Source organism: Girardinichthys multiradiatus, chromosome 9, assembly GCF_021462225.1.
Source record: "Girardinichthys multiradiatus isolate DD_20200921_A chromosome 9, DD_fGirMul_XY1, whole genome shotgun sequence".
Classification (NCBI taxonomy): domain Eukaryota; kingdom Metazoa; phylum Chordata; class Actinopteri; order Cyprinodontiformes; family Goodeidae; genus Girardinichthys; species Girardinichthys multiradiatus.
In genome coordinates, this window is record NC_061802.1 from 33,894,515 (window position 1) to 33,910,260 (window position 15,746).

The following is a 15,746-nucleotide window of genomic DNA, read 5'->3' on the forward strand; positions in this document are numbered from 1 at the left end:
TTTGATAATACTTTCACATTAAAGAAAGAACATGAAGCTGTTAAACTTGATGTGAAATTATACATCTTGATTTTTGGGAGATAAAGGGTATTTTAATATATTTTAATAAAAGTATATTGTTAGACATTTTTATTATAACAATAATGCTCCACTTATCAGTATTTTGAGGAAACTTGGAAAACTCACCTATCAAGGTTCCAAGTTTACATTTTTATTCAGAAAGCTTGGTCCGGAAATGTCTCTCAGCCATTTGCTCTGAGCTTTTTCAGCAAACATGTGAGGGGATTCACCTTCAGCAAGACATGGATTATGATATTATTCCACCACTTTTGACAGATTATTATGTGCAGAAGGTCAAAAGCTGAATTGGCATGGCATACTGTGCAAATACTGTGAGCACTTTGGGAAATGATAGGCTAATGATAGTGCCTTTAGCAGCAAATGTGCCCATTGTCAGGTAATGGTATCAGTGGCAATGACACAACAGTCCAGTATTACTGAAATGCATTTTGAAATAAAGGGGAAGATATTTTATTTTTCACTAATTTCTCAAGCCTTCTTATGCCCAATGGAATACTAAGGTATATTTATACATTAATATACTGTAAACCCCTGCAGATTGAGAGCTATAAAGGAAAGATGTCTAGATAAAGGAGCTAAAATATCCAGATTGTGGCCTGGAATGATCAGACTCATACTTTTATATACCTGTGAAATACTCAAAACTGCACAAGGATGATACAGTACAGGAGAAAGGCTCTGACCTTTACCGGTTTGAGGGCATTTTTTTTAACCTGGTTTTATCTCTGTGTGTTAACAGTTCTGCACAATAAAACCATCCTCTCTCAGTTGCTCCCAGCAGCTGTCACCAGCAACATTCACAAAGACAAGTGTTGCAGTTTGTTCTTTAATAACACAAAAATGAATCTGTCCACATCTACTGCTTCCACGTGAGTCGCTTTCTCTCTCTCCCTCCAGAACCTGGCAGCAAATGCACACATACACACACTTTTACATCTCTCTCATTTTTTTCTTGTCATGATTGTCAGTGGGTGTACGGATACTTTGAGGCCACAGAGGAGTGCTGAGAGGACCCAGCATCAAGCTGCCTGCAGCTTTTCCCATTCCTCCACCTCACACTGACAGCCCCCTGCTACTTACGCATAAAGGCACAAATAATACTCTGTAGCTGCTCGCAGCATAAATAAACACATCGAATGTTTTTACAAAACATAAACAAATGTTTTTTTATGAAGTACTTATTTTTCATATCAATACATGTAAAATTACTTGCTGTAACATGTGAAATAGTCAACGTAACCCACAATTCTCATTTGTATGCTTTTGTGCCCCCAGTGTGCGGTACTTTGTGAGCAAAATGTTTGTGGATTTTTTGGTATAGATCTTTTTATTCTGACTTGTGTAGTTTGACATCCGTTGGGCTTTATGCTGCAAAGATCTTTTCTGACTTAAAAAGTATTCCATAAAATTACTGCTCTGGTTGCTTCTTTTGGGTTTCATGACATTTTATTTCATCCATCTTTCAGTACATACAATTCAATTCAAATTCAATTCAATTCAAAAATACTTTATTAATCCCAAAGGGAAATTAAATGTTGTTGTAGCTCATTATGAAGGTTTCTTCAAAGAGCCGTTGTAGATGCTGATGGCTGTGGGCTGGAAGGATCTCCTGTAGCGCTCCGTCTTACAGCAGATCTGAAGAAGCCTCTCACTGAAGACGCTGTTGTTGTAGGACAGTCTCATGAAGAGGATGCTCAGGGTTCTTCATAATGTTCTTCATTTTATGAAGAATCTTTCTTTGTACAATGATCTCCAGAGGTTCCAGAGGAGTCCCCAGAACAGAACCAGCCTTCTTTATCAGCTTGTTGAGCTTTTTTAAGTCCCTGGCTCTGATGCTGCTACCCCAGCAGATGATGGCAGAAGAGATCACACTTTCCACAACAGATTTATAGAAGATATGCAGCATCTTGCTGCAAACACCAAAGGACCTAAGCTTCCTCAAGAAGTACAGTCTGCTCTGTCCCTTCTTGTAGACGGCTTCACAGTTGCATCTCCACTCCAGTCTGTTGTCCAGGTGAACACCGAGGTATTTATACTCCTCCACCACCTCCACTTCTTCTCCCATGATAGAAATAGTTTTGGACTTATTCCTGTTTCTCTTAAAATCTACAATCATCTTCTTTGTTTTAGTCACGTTCAAAATGAGATGATTGTTTCCACACCATGCCACAAAGCGGTCCACCACCTTCCTGTACTCGGCTTCTTGTCCATCTCTGATCCACCCCACAACTGCAGAATCATCCGAGTATTTCTGCAGATGACAGGAGTCTGTCTTGTACTGGAAGTCTGAGGTGTACAGAGTGAAAAGGAATGGTGAGAGTACAGTCCCCTGTGGTGCTCCTGTGCTGCTGACTACCTGGTTAGACTCACAACCCTTCAGTCTAATAAACTGTGGTCTGCTTGTCAGGTAGTCTTTGATCCAGGAGATTGTTGAGGCCTCCACCTGAGTCTTCTGGAGTTTCTGACAAAGCAAATCAGGTTGGATTGTGTTAAATGCACTGGAGAAATCAAAGAACATGATCCTCACAGTGCTGCTGGCTTCGTCCAGATGACAGTGGGTTTTTTGAAGCAGGTGTATGATGGCATCTTCAACTCCAACTCCACAGCGATAAGCAAACTGAAGGGGGTCCTGATGGTTTATTGTTTGCTTACTCAAGTGGGCCAACAGGAGTCTTTCTAGGACCTTCATGATGTGAGATGTCAGGGCAACAGGTCTATAGTCATTGAAGACTGATGGGTGAGTTTTCTTTGGTACCAGAACAAGACAGGAGGTCTTCCACAACACCGGAACCTTCTTCTGGGCCAGGCTAAGGTTGAAGAGGTGCTGCAGAATCCCACAGAGCTGCTCTGCACAGGCCTTCAGGACTCTAGGGCTGACATGATCTGGACCTGCAGCCTTATTCCGATTCAGTCTCTCCAGTTGCATCTTCACTTGACTTCTTGAGACACACAGGTGGAAGGGGGAAGCAAAGGAAGCACCAGCATCTTCTGATATGGTTGAAGGTAAACATAGAAGCAGAAGGGTCTAGGGCTGAGGTGGAAGATATAAAATGTGAGATGTTACTGGACAGCTGTGGGTCAAAGGAGGGTGGAATGTCTGTTTGGCTGTGAGCAGGAGAGGAGGATGTGAAGCTTGTTTCTGAACTGAACCTATTGAAGAATGTGTATAGTTTGTTGGCTCTGTCCAGACCTCCATCGGTCCGATTATCCCTCTGCCTGAAGCCTGTGATCTTCTTCATCCCTGTCCACACATCACTGATATTGTTTTGCTGGAGCTTGCTCTCCAGCTTCTTCTTGTACACCTCCTTGCAGTCTCTTATTTTGACTTTAAGTTGCTTCTGTAAACACCTCAATAATTGTCTGTCTCCCTCTCTGAAGGCTCTTTTTTTCTTCTTAAGCAGGTCCTTCAGGTCACTGGTGATCCAAGGTTTGTTATTGGGGAAGCCTCTCACGGTTCTGGTGGGGATGATGTTATCCACACAGAAGTTTATATAGTCGGTTACACACTCAGTCATGGCATTGATGTCCTCTCCATGTGGCTGGCACAGTGTGTCCCAGTCTGTAGCCTCAAAGCAACCTTGCAGAGCTTCTTCAGCTTCCTGTGACCATTTTCTCACTGTTCTCTTTATTACAGGTTGCCTCTGAACAAGGGGCTTATATTTAGAGCAGAGAAAAACAAGATTGTGATTTGATTTGCCTGGAGGAGGTCTTGCTGTAGAGATGTATGAGTCCTTGACATTTGCATAAAACAAATCCAATGTTTTGTTTTCTCTGGTAGAGCAGCTGACAAACTGCTGAAACGTTGGAACATCTGACTTGTCTGCCCTCACTGCAAAATACATTACAGATGGGGGAAAAGGTTGTAGGCAAATGGAAAACTACCTTTTAGCCATCCATCTTTGTTGATTCAATGTTCTTCCTGTGTCATTGCAGAGAGGATTATTTTCCCCTCCCCTCTTCTTTCACAACCCATTAAACTGTAAATGTGGCGTTAGGCTTTTCATGAATTTATGACATTGCTTTCCCCTTTAAATCATTCACATAGGGAAAACTAACATTTTCTTATTGCACATTTTATTCTTCCTGTGATGCATGAATAAAGTTCAAGGAAGAAAACTGTGGTAGTTTGACTTTCCGACAGTATTTACATTGAAAGCCACATTTTATTGAAACCATGCTACTTTTAATGTAAATAATGTGAAGAACACTTTAAAATATATTAATTTTTTATTGGAGTAGCATTGTCTCACATGAAAAATGTATAAAAACAGAACCTTTATTTGAAATACGTTTTTCAGTGGAAGAAGATCCCATCCTCTAGAATTATTTTTTTTAGCAGAATCCTTCTCTAAAAATCCACTTAAAAGGAATGCTAATATTTTTCTATTCATACTGTTATTTATCTATTTTTATGCATTACTAATTAGTAGTCCTTTCTGTTTCCCGGGACTATAAATATGAAATGACATGGGACATTTCTCATCACCGCTGGTCACTAAGCTAGGTGAGGTCTTATATTTATCTTCCCCACCACACACAGAAAGCAGGATGGTAAAGAAAATCTCCAAACCTCTCAACTAGAGGACTGCAGGGAGGGGTGGCATCTTCAGTTTGTCAAGTCTCCATAACAACAATTGGTTGCTTAGGAGTTATGCCAGGAAAAAAAATATATTTTTGTGCTGCCATCACAAACGTAAAGATGTAGAGTTTATTCAGCTGTGTTGTGACGTGTTAGATGAGTCTAAGATTGACCTTTTCAGCCACACACATTCCATGTTATTGTTCTTATGGGCCAGTTTCTCATCCAAAAGCAATAGGAACCCCATTACGGTGTATGGCATCAGGAACTGTTATATATAGCAGGACATTTTTCATAAAAATCCTCAGGACTCCTCCAGATAGCTGAAAACAGTTCAATGCTGTATCTTTCAGTAGGACAATGATTCAAAGCATATAGAGAACCCAACACAGAAATGGATCACCAAAAACAAAATTAACTTTCTTCTATGAGCATCTCCAACTTAAATTAAACCTAAATCCTGGAGAGATTGTGCAAAGAGAGATGGTGAAGGATGTCTCTCTCTGTGCGCGCCAACGTTATGAAAAGTTACAGGAGAAGATTGAGTGCTGTCCTATTACCAAGAGGGAGATGAACAGTATTAACAATAAAGGTACCATAAATTGTGCTACCCATGATTTTGTTAAAAACAGTAAGTTCTTAACATTTAGTTTTTTTTCACCTATTGGATAAACGAAGTCAGTTTTAAAGCTTTCTTAATATATTTTTCAGTGGGAAGTTATGCTCCTGCACTTAAAGATATATTTATTTTAAGGCTTCATGTGGCTGGTACTTTACAATTCTGCCTTAAAACACCTACTTTTTAGGAATGATAAAAAAAAGTTTAAAGTTTGAAGTTTAGAATGGATACATCTCACAGGGATTTTTCAACAATAAACCTAAAAGCAGGTGAAAGCTGAACGTCAGCTGTGTGATTCCGATCCAGAAAGTCCCGGCCCATCCAGCATTACTGGAAAAGACTGTTGGGGTGCTTCCCTGTGGCTTTCCCATCCTGTCTGTCTCTGAGCAGCGTGTCAGTCCTATCTCCTGCAGCTTCTGTAAACATTTTCCTTTTTCTCGCTCCACTCCTCATATGTCAAAAATGCATTTTTATCTTGACAGGCACCCACTCATTCTCAGTCTTATACCGACTTTGCTGTCCTGCAGAAACAAAATCCAGATTATGATGTTTGCTCTGCAGGAGTGCGTTAAGCAAAGTTTCACCCAAAGCTCAAGTTTGTGTGTGTCCTTAAATCTTTTGTGCTTTAGTAATGTTGAATCCATATAATGTTACAATCTTTGGAACTTTGGTCTTGCGTTTTGCTATATTTAATGATTTGTCAGTCTTTTATTTTCATATTCATTTTATTCCTTCCTTTTAAGATTGCTATAAAAATCTTTCTTAATCGCCTATCTTGTGTTTTAATAGCTGCCTAGTTGTCTGCTTTAGTTTATTTATACCTATATAAGTAGTAAACATCGTCTTTCACTTACAAGGAATATATGTTATAATCTTTGGGACTTTGATCTTGTGTTTTCCTGATTTCTCAGTCTTTGCTTTTTAAATTCAGTTTATTCCATAGTTTTAAGATTCCTTGTGCCTTGATTCTGTACATTAGTATTTCATATGCATTTATATTGTGTTCCCTTCTTTCCTGTGTGCTCTGTCAGCCATTTCTCCCATTCCTTCAGTTCAACTTCACGGGGCAGGTGTGAGCCTTTGACCCCCTGTTTCTTAGTAGCCACCTATTCCTTGTTCAGTTATCAGATCTCCAGCTTAAATACACTGCTCAAAAAAATAAAGAGACTCTTTAAAAACACCTCTGATCTCAATTGGAAAAAAATCATGCTAGATATTCATACTGACAGGGAATGGGTAATGTGTTAAGAACAAAGGGATGCCACATGATTTGATGTAAATGAAAATTATCAACCCACAGAGGTCTTAATCCGAAACCAGCAAGAAATGTTAATTGAAAAACTGTAGCAGCAGGCTCGTCCAATTTGGTGAAATGTCATTGCCGCAACTCAAAATGGTACTCAGTAGTTTTTATGGCCCCCATGTGCTTGTATCCATGTCTGACAACGTTGGGGTGTGCTCATTATGTGAAGATGCATTGTGTCCTGGGGTATCTCAAACACTAGGAGGAACCCTAACCCACCACATGAGCAAAGGGTCTAACAATGGGTCTAAAGATTTAATCTCACTACCTAATGGCAGTCAGGGTCCCATCGTTTATCCTGTACAGGTCTTTGCACCCTCCATGGACATGCCTCCCCAGACGGACACTGACACACCACCAAACCGATCATGCTGAACAATATTGCAGGCAGCGTAACGTTTAATGCAGCTTCTCCAATCTCTTTCACGTCTGTCACATGAGCTCAGAGTGCACCTGCTCTCATCTGTGACAATAACAGGGCGTCAGTGCCAAACTTGCCAATTGCAGCGTTCTCTGGCAACTGCCAGTCAAACGCCACGGTGCCTGGCATTGAGAACAGGGCCTACAGGAGTATGTTGGGACTTCGAGACACAGCAAACCTTCGGGCAATGGCACTTGTATTGATCTGCCATCCAGATGGAGTAGGACTGCTGTTGTGGAATTTTCTTATCAAAGTGGGTAGAAGTTGACTCATAACAAGAGAAAATCCGGACTTTGTCTTATAAGTTTTATTCAAAGGCATTCAGCGTTTGAAGACCCTGACACTGAGGTTTAGTCAGTGAAACAGAGCCACGAACAGAAATCACAAACAGTATTTATACTAAAAATGAGGGTGTTATCTCAACTTCAAAGAGTTTTAGAAATATGGCCCCTAGACCCTCCCCGGGTCAGAGTTAACAAAGTTATTTATGAGGGCACCCATCTACCTTCCCTTGAAATATACACTTCAGGAAGTGTTAACCATAAAACTCTCCAGCATTTGAATTTAGAGTCCATCTGCTCTAAATAACAGAACACTAATAAAACACAGAGGTCAGAGGAGAGAGGTGAAGGGAATATCAGAGCACTTTAAAAGAATTTTCCATTACACTGCCTATGCAACCTCTATAGGGTACAGGTAATGCCTCATGCTACAATTAGTGACACTGGCCTGCAAATCCATTCCTGTTTTTGGAGTTGTCTTATTGTCGCCCTGTTAGTGCACCTGTTAATTTCATTAACACCAAAACAGCTGACAGTGATTAACAACCCCCTCTACTACTGAACTGACCAGATCAATATTCCAGAAGTTTACTTAACTTGGTATTATACTTTCATTAAAGTGTTCCTTTACATTTTTTGAGCAATGTATCTCCCAGATGGTGAACTCTTGTTCAGATCATTCTGGCATTAAATGATGAAGAGCTGGAACCAAATGTAGACAGGCAGGTGAGAATAAACAGTTTTACCTAAAAAGCAAATTCAAAAATTTATAAGAACTAAAGTCCAGAGGGATCCAACCCACAAGGGCAACACAGGAGTACAGGCTGGTGGGAATAACAGAATGATCTGACCAACTGATTTATTTAAAGTGGAGAGTTGATTACTGAACAAGGAGCAGGTGGCTTATGAGAAACAGGGCAGATATGAGGGATGGCAAGTAACTGAAGTTGAACTGAAGAAATTGGGAGAAACAGCTGATAGAGTACACAGGGAACAAGAGAGCAGAATATGAATGCATATGAAATACTAATGTCCTGATCAAAAGCAGAAGGAATCTTAAAACTAGGGAATAAAATGAATATGAAAAGCAAAGAGTGACAAATCCTAAAATATAGCAAAACACAAGACCAAAGTCCTGCCGATTATAACCGTATATGGATTCACATTCCCTAAAACACAAAAATTAAGAACAGACACGAACTCAGTCTTTGAAACATTCCTTAGAGCATTAGTGCAGAACAAACATCATAATCAGCAAAATACAAGACCAAAGTTCCAAGACTATCTTTTAATCAAAGAGTGACACATAAGTTAGGTTTGAGATTTACCAGTTTTACAACCAGACTTAGTTAAAATGACTTTTTGTACAGTTATCAAAAGCATTTCATTGATGTTTTCCTCAAGATTTATTTACTTTGTGTTGTTCTAAGCATTGGAATAATATTAATAAAGCCTGTAAATGTGATTTTTTATTCATAATTCAGCTGCTTTGTTTAAGGCTGGCTTGCTGTTGTTCATGCAAGGCTCAGTCAAGCCCAGCTGTCTTCTTTTATCCTGGATTCCTGGATTCTCCTACTATGAACTTACCCTCTCTGTTGATATTTTGTGCTTCCGTGTCTCTCCAGTGCTTTGTGGAGCCCCTCCCAGCATGGACAATGCCTTTTTAATTGGTCGGAAGCGTTCCCACTATGACATCCACTCCATAGTGCGCTACCAGTGCGTCGATGGCTTCCTGCAGCGCCATGTACCCACTGCTAAGTGTCATGCAAACGGCAAATGGGACCGACCCAAAATCATCTGCATAAAATGTAAGTTTAGCACAGCATGGTTTTCATAGACATTACTTAAAGCTGTGCTTTCATTTGTTTTATTTTTAGCACATACTCCACCACAGGTCCCAAATAGCGAACCTACATTAACAGCCCCGAGGTTCTATTGTCACTGTGAGTATTCAGGCTCTCCAGCCCTGCTCTCATTATTAATAATTGCAAGCAAAAAGATTACCGTGGCTGCGGCCTGAGTTAATTCCCCTGGGCTTGCTTAGAAGTGATTGGGTATCCTTTGAAGTGCTTTATGCTCAAGGTGAGTTTTTTTTTCTTTAAAAACATGTTTTCAAACCAGTTCGCTCACCTTGTTTAGCTTTTACAGCCTTCATTTGTTTCTAATCAGATTTGATGTTCACACTCCCAGGCAGCACATAAAGTAGAATTTCACTCTTCTTCAGAGGACATATAAGGAGCAGATTTAATTTAATATTCTACAAGCTGAGGCTTGCATTTCACTTCGCTCTGCTCAGAGAGTGACAGTAATGATGAAATACTGAAATAATGTAGCTTCTGCTCAAACTGATAAAGATGCCATTGCGTCTTCTGACTCCTAATCTGTGGACCGGGGTGTTTTGACACACCCAGAGTTATACATTTGTGATCGTTGCAGATGGCATGTTGGGCCGATACGATTTGGCAGTGCTCCCTGGGACAAGCTCTCACAGAGGATGTGAGTGGGTGGCTAGCTCGCTGCACCCTTGCTAAAGGCGCCTGGTCCACACAGTGTGAGATTAAACAGATTCCCCTCAGTGTTTCGGAAACTTTCCACAGAGAATGGGACGTTCTGACCTTGCTACTCTTTGATACCGTCTTCCTTGTGTCTTACCTCGTTCCAGCTGCCACCTACAATCCATCTGAAAGCCTGTGATGCTCCCCCAGGGATTCATGTCTGTCTTACATCAACTTTCCTGTCTTTTATCGTTTTTTCTATCTCTAGAACTCTACTTGAATACATCTTGCATTTCTTTCTCTCTTTTCACCAGCTCGGCGAGCCCATCGTTACCGACGCCACCACCACAAAGCAAGGAGGGAGCGCAGGAAGCACAAGAGGCACGGCCACAGAGAGGGGGGACACCACGGAGGGGAGCTCAGCCAGGGCCACAACCACGCCCGCTTCTGAACCAAAAAAAAGATTGGCACCCGCTTTCTTTTTCTTTCCCTGCTGCAAAGTGCAGCTTGTCTGTCTCCCCGCTGTCCTCATTTCCCCAAATACCACTTCAAACTCTTAGCTCATACACCCCCTGCCCCTTTCTGTTCTGCCTTTACCTCCCCACCACCACCCCCTGGCACCCAGAGGCAACCTGCTTATTAGTCCCCTCTGAGGCCAGCCAAAGTGTTGCCAGGACTATAACAATCCCATTGATATCCTTTTTTCTTTCTTGTCTTTGTTTAATTTTTGGGCTTCAGTTTTTTTGTTTATCCTCTACCCTCTCACATGATCCAGCTACTTTCTGTATGTGCTCAGCCCTTGGCCCATGTTGACCTGTTTTTGAGAAAGAAAGGGATAAAAAAATGAGTTTAACTCTGGACTTTCTTTAGTGAGAAGTGGTTTAGTATGAACTATAAATAGGGATGACATCACTGAAAATGTCGTATCAAAGTCAGACGAGTCAATGGAGACATTGTGATATTGACTTGAGCCTTTTGTCTATTGAACAGTTATTTTTTACAAATGCTCTGTGTTTATCTCCTGAATCTGCTGCTCTTCGGTTTGCCCTTTGTAAGACACTGTTGGAGACTCGCAGCGCTGCTGCAGCTGCATCATTCTGATAGCGATTTGACTGGTTTTTGAACCAGAGGCAGTTGTAATTTAATTATTTGATTGTTAGCGTTGTATTTTCTTGTAAGTGTGAGACAGTTGTTTTAGATCAGATGATAAAACCCCAGAGGAAAAATGGATAATGCCTCCGATTTCTTGTTCAGGTCCATCACATATCAGTGGATCTTCAGAAGACCTAAACCATCTGAAACAGCTGAAGCTGTTTCAAACATCCCCACCTGTTACTGCCAGGTTTGACCTGCACATTTGATGTCGATTGTCTCAACTCAGCTCAGAACTCCCACATTTCTTTTCTGTTGTTGTCATAATTTATCTTGCTCTAGGTTTGTCTGCTCTGAATCAACAAAGGAAGAAGTAGCAAGGGGAGGTTCCTCTGATTTTGGAGTTCAGCTGCTTTTGAGTTTTTCACTGTGACCTGCTCAGTATAATGATATTTTTGACTACTTGAGTCATTAACATTTTAACTGTTGAACTTAAACAGAAGCACACAGAAATACCACCACAGAAGCATTAAAACGTTTACATACATTCATGATGGCAAGAATGTCTTTTTAATATTTGGCATTTAAGGATGCATTCAATAGTTCTGATTTTCAGGGTGGAATGATTATGCAACAATTTCAGTGATTTTCATCCACCCATCCATCCATCAATCCATCCACCCATCCAACCACTGATTATGATGTTCAGAAATATATATATATACAGGGGTTGGACAATGAAACTGAAACACCTGGTTTTAGACCACAATAATTCATTAGTATGGTGTAGGGCCTTTTGTGGCCAATACAGCGTCAATTCGTCTTGGGAATGACATATACAAGTCCTGCACAGTGGTCAGAGGGATTGTAAGCCATTCTTCTTGCAGGATAGTGGCCAGGTCACTACGTGATATTGGTGGAGGAAATTGTTTCCTGACTCGCTCCTCCAAAACACCCCAAAGTGGCTCAATAATATTTAGATCTGGTGACTGTGCAGACCATGGGAGATGTTCAACTTCACTTTCATGTTCATCAAACCAATCTTTCACCAGTCTTGCTGTGTGTATTGGTGCATTGTCATCCTGATACACGGCACCGCCTTCAGGATACAATGTTTGAACCATTGGATGCACATGGTCCTCAAGAATGGTTCGGTAGTCCTTGGCAGTGACGCGCCCATCTAGTACAAGTATTGGACCAAGGGAATGCCATAATATGGCAGCCCAAACCATCACTGATCCACCCCCATGCTTCACTCTGGGCATGCAACAGTCTGGGTGGTACGCTTCTTTGGGGCTTCTCCTCATCGTAACTCTCCCGGATGTGGAGAAAACAGTAAAGGTGGACTCATCAGAGAACAATACATGTTTCACATTGTCCACAGCCCAAGACGTTTGGCATTGGCATGAATGACCAAAGGTTTGGCTATAGCAGCCCGGCCGTGTATATTGACCCTGTGGAGCTCCCGACGGACAGTTCTGGTGGAAACAGGAGAGTTGAGGTGCACATTTAATTCTGCCGTGATTTGGGCAGCCGTGGTTTTATGTTTTTTGGATACAATCCGGGTTAGCACCCGAACATCCCTTTCAGACAGCTTCCTCTTGCGTCCACAGTTAATCCAACTGTTGGATGTGGTTCGTCCTTCTTGGTGGTATGCTGACATTACCCTGGATACCGTGGCTCTTGATACATCACAAAGACTTGCTGTCTTGGTCACAGATGCGCCAGCAAGACGTGCACCAACAATTTGTCCTCTTTTGAACTCTGGTATGTCACCCATAATGTTGTGTGCATTTCAATATTTTGAGTAAAACTGTGCTCTTACCCTGCTAATTGAACCTTCACACTCTGCTCTTACTGGTGCAATATGCAATCAATGAAGACTGGCTACCAGGCTGGTCCAATTTAGCCATGAAACCTCCCACACTAAAATGACAGGTGTTTCAGTTTCATTGTCCAACTCCTGTACCATCTGATGTTTAAGCTTTCCATGATAAGAAATCTGCTGGAACCTCAGTGTCACTGTCCACAGTGATGGCTGTTTTAGATGCATGTTTTGTTATGGACTGAGACTTTACGTACCAACAAACCAGTCCCTGCTACAGAAGGGATCCCTTTTAGCTTGACTGAAATTTGCAGCTGTCCATTTTAACCAGTCAAATGCCATCTGGAAAATAGTTTGAGCTATTTGTCCACAATAATAAGTATGTTAGCACTCAAACAGTTGCCTGGCTTGCAATAAGCTAATTATTTAAGTACTATACTTCCACGCTCTCTATGTCTGTAATATATTTGATAACGTTTTGTTTAGTGCAGCAAGATGGTATCACTTTTTAATGATTTATTTTTCACAAGTCATACCATCATCACAACATTCAACAATATTATCACATATCGCCTGTTTAACTAATGTCGTGCTACCATATTTGAAGGAGTCAATGTGAGATAAGAGCAAAGAATACGGTACTGTCAAGCATGGTGGTGGCAGCATCACACTGTTTTGCCAACAGAGCAAAACTGGGTTTCACTGTCATTTTAAAACAAAGACAAAATCATTTTAAACTGTCTTTTTTTTTCTTATTTAAGTGCAGTTAGTACAACTAGCATTACAAGAACACCTCTGTGTCTAAAGGTAGATTTCTATCGTAACTCTGAGATTTCCTATGGGCTGCTTCAGGACAGATAGGAGTGGAAAGCTCAAAAGGATAGAATAGAGCAGATTTGTTTTACTCTTTTCAGCTTACCTACCTTGAATGTCCAGCTCTTTCTTGCAGCCCGGGCTCGACATGTCTTTGAATTTTCTTTTAAAATGCTTCTTACCTTCCTTTGCTTCATCTGACTTCCTTTAAACACCTTAAATAATCAGAAAACAGCTTTCAGTCTTCTTTGAGTTGATCACCAGTTGCTCCCAGTCAGGCTAAAATTAGTCAATTTCAGTCAACAAATGATTTTTCGGTGCATCTCTACTTCCTACATAAACCAAAGTCTGTGATTTGCAGGTCATATCTTTGCCTTTTGTTTGTCTCTTCTTACCTTGGCTGTGGCAACAACAGTGAACTTACACCTTTGTATCAGTTCAATTAATCTGGTGCATGCTTAATTGACAAGCTGCATTATCAGCCCATCCACAGAGCTGTTATGACAGGGGAAGGGTAATGCTGATGGACAGTCAGAGGAGGGTACACGGTGACTGTCACAGCCCCCTGTCGCTCTGCAGATGTCAGCCCCCCCCCCGTCAATCCTGTAAAATAGATTGACCACGGGTGGGTGAATAAAAGGGCAGATTGAAGGCCCTCCTGCTGCAGACTTGATGCTGAGAGACAGGGTAATTACAGCTGGGTAAAGGTTCGGCTGTGTGACAAGACTTAAAGAATAAAGTTCTAAGGAACTGAGTGGCACTTTGAGCCTGAAATCCATGAAACAAACAGATGATATTAAAGGAACTAACAGAAGGGACGTGACTAAAGCTGATCTGGTTGTAATGATAAAGGTCTGTTTGTGTGCGTTTAAATAGTTTTTTGTTTTGTTTTTTGGCAAAAAAGCCAGCCAATAATCTTTCTCACAGGAAGACAAAAGCGCAAAAGTCTTACCTCAAACATTTTAAATAAGCTCAAACACACACAGTTCAGTTCCTCTTCCAACTCCAAACACAGTGTTTGGTTCCTTTCCTTTCAAAATCTCAAAATCCTCTTTTTAGTGTTTCCCACTACCACTCGTCCCACTTTTCCTCTTCAGGCTCTACAGTCAGAGGCCTGAGGGCAGACAAACACATGGCCACAAAGTTGTATCATTCCAAATTGCAATCATAAAAATTAGCTTGTTAAGATGTGTTTGGGCAGCTATCTCTCAGCTGAGAGGTAAGAGCGACGCCCTGGGGTAGTCAGTGGGCCTATTTCTGCTTGTAATGGTCATCCAGTCATTATTAGCCCTCACAGGTCATTCTAAGTTGAAGAGAGGTATGAAAAGTTCAGGATGAGTACAGGGCATTTTTATGCCTGAAACTTGTAGTACTTAAGCAATCAGCTTATCTTTCATTGTTTAGTTTTTTTAAAATGTGGCAAAATTTATCAAAATTTAGCCCAAAGATCCTTTTTGAATCAATCAAGCAATGATGCAGCAGGGCAATCAAAAGATGGGTTTATACTCCACCTTGTCTGTTTGTCAAGAAGCAGCTCGAAGTAGGCACATGCAATAAAAAATGACAGAGTTCGTCAGTAATGACGGCGTGATTATAGCGATGTAGAGTTTGCCATCCTCCAGTTGTGCACAGACAGACTATTGATTTCATGATTAGGCAGTCTGTCTTGTGCTCTTATTAAATCTGTCAATGGTATCGACGGTGCAATCGCATGAACTGACCACTGAGTGTTTTTCTAAATGACTGGAAAACAGAGTTTTAGTTTGCAGCTCTCCTCTGTGTCCCTTATAAATTAATGGTTTGGTTTTTTTTTTATCTTTTTCATTTAAACATTTTTCTTACTCGTATTTTATGGATACCACTAGGCTTTCCCCTAGTGGTATCCATACATCATTACATCACTGAAACTGAGTTGAGACAATTACTCATTGTCAGGAAAATGGTTATGTTCTGCTGAGATGGATGGATGAATGGAAACGTGTTTCTCCTGCTGAGTGAGAACGACTGAGACAAAGGCAGTGCCCGAACCAGTGAGAGATGTTTCCCTCTCCTTCCTCCATTATATATCTCCTCACATGTTATTCTTGTCCTTTCCTTACAATCCATTTATACTCTGGGTGTGTTTGTTTGTTGCTTAGCCTCTCTGGGCCGTATTCACACAGCCGGTGTAAGTCCAAAAATCCAGCTCCACTGGATTTTCTTCCCTCCTGCACATAGCCACACACACTGCTGCTGCT

General features: G+C 41.0%; 1 protein-coding gene across 2 annotated transcripts in view; it reads left to right on the plus strand.

The window, feature by feature from the left end:
- ncanb (neurocan b) overlaps positions 1 to 11,643 on the plus strand; it is a 250,046-nt gene extending 238,403 nt beyond the window's left edge. For both annotated transcript variants that reach the window (XM_047375781.1, XM_047375782.1), the window contains exons 15-16: positions 8,910 to 9,092; positions 10,094 to 11,643. In XM_047375781.1, coding sequence (XP_047231737.1) covers positions 8,910 to 9,092; positions 10,094 to 10,230 — 320 coding nt within the window. In that variant the 3' untranslated portion in view covers positions 10,231 to 11,643. The remainder of the gene's footprint in view (positions 1 to 8,909; positions 9,093 to 10,093) is intronic.
- Positions 11,644 to 15,746: the final 4,103 nt, after the last annotated feature.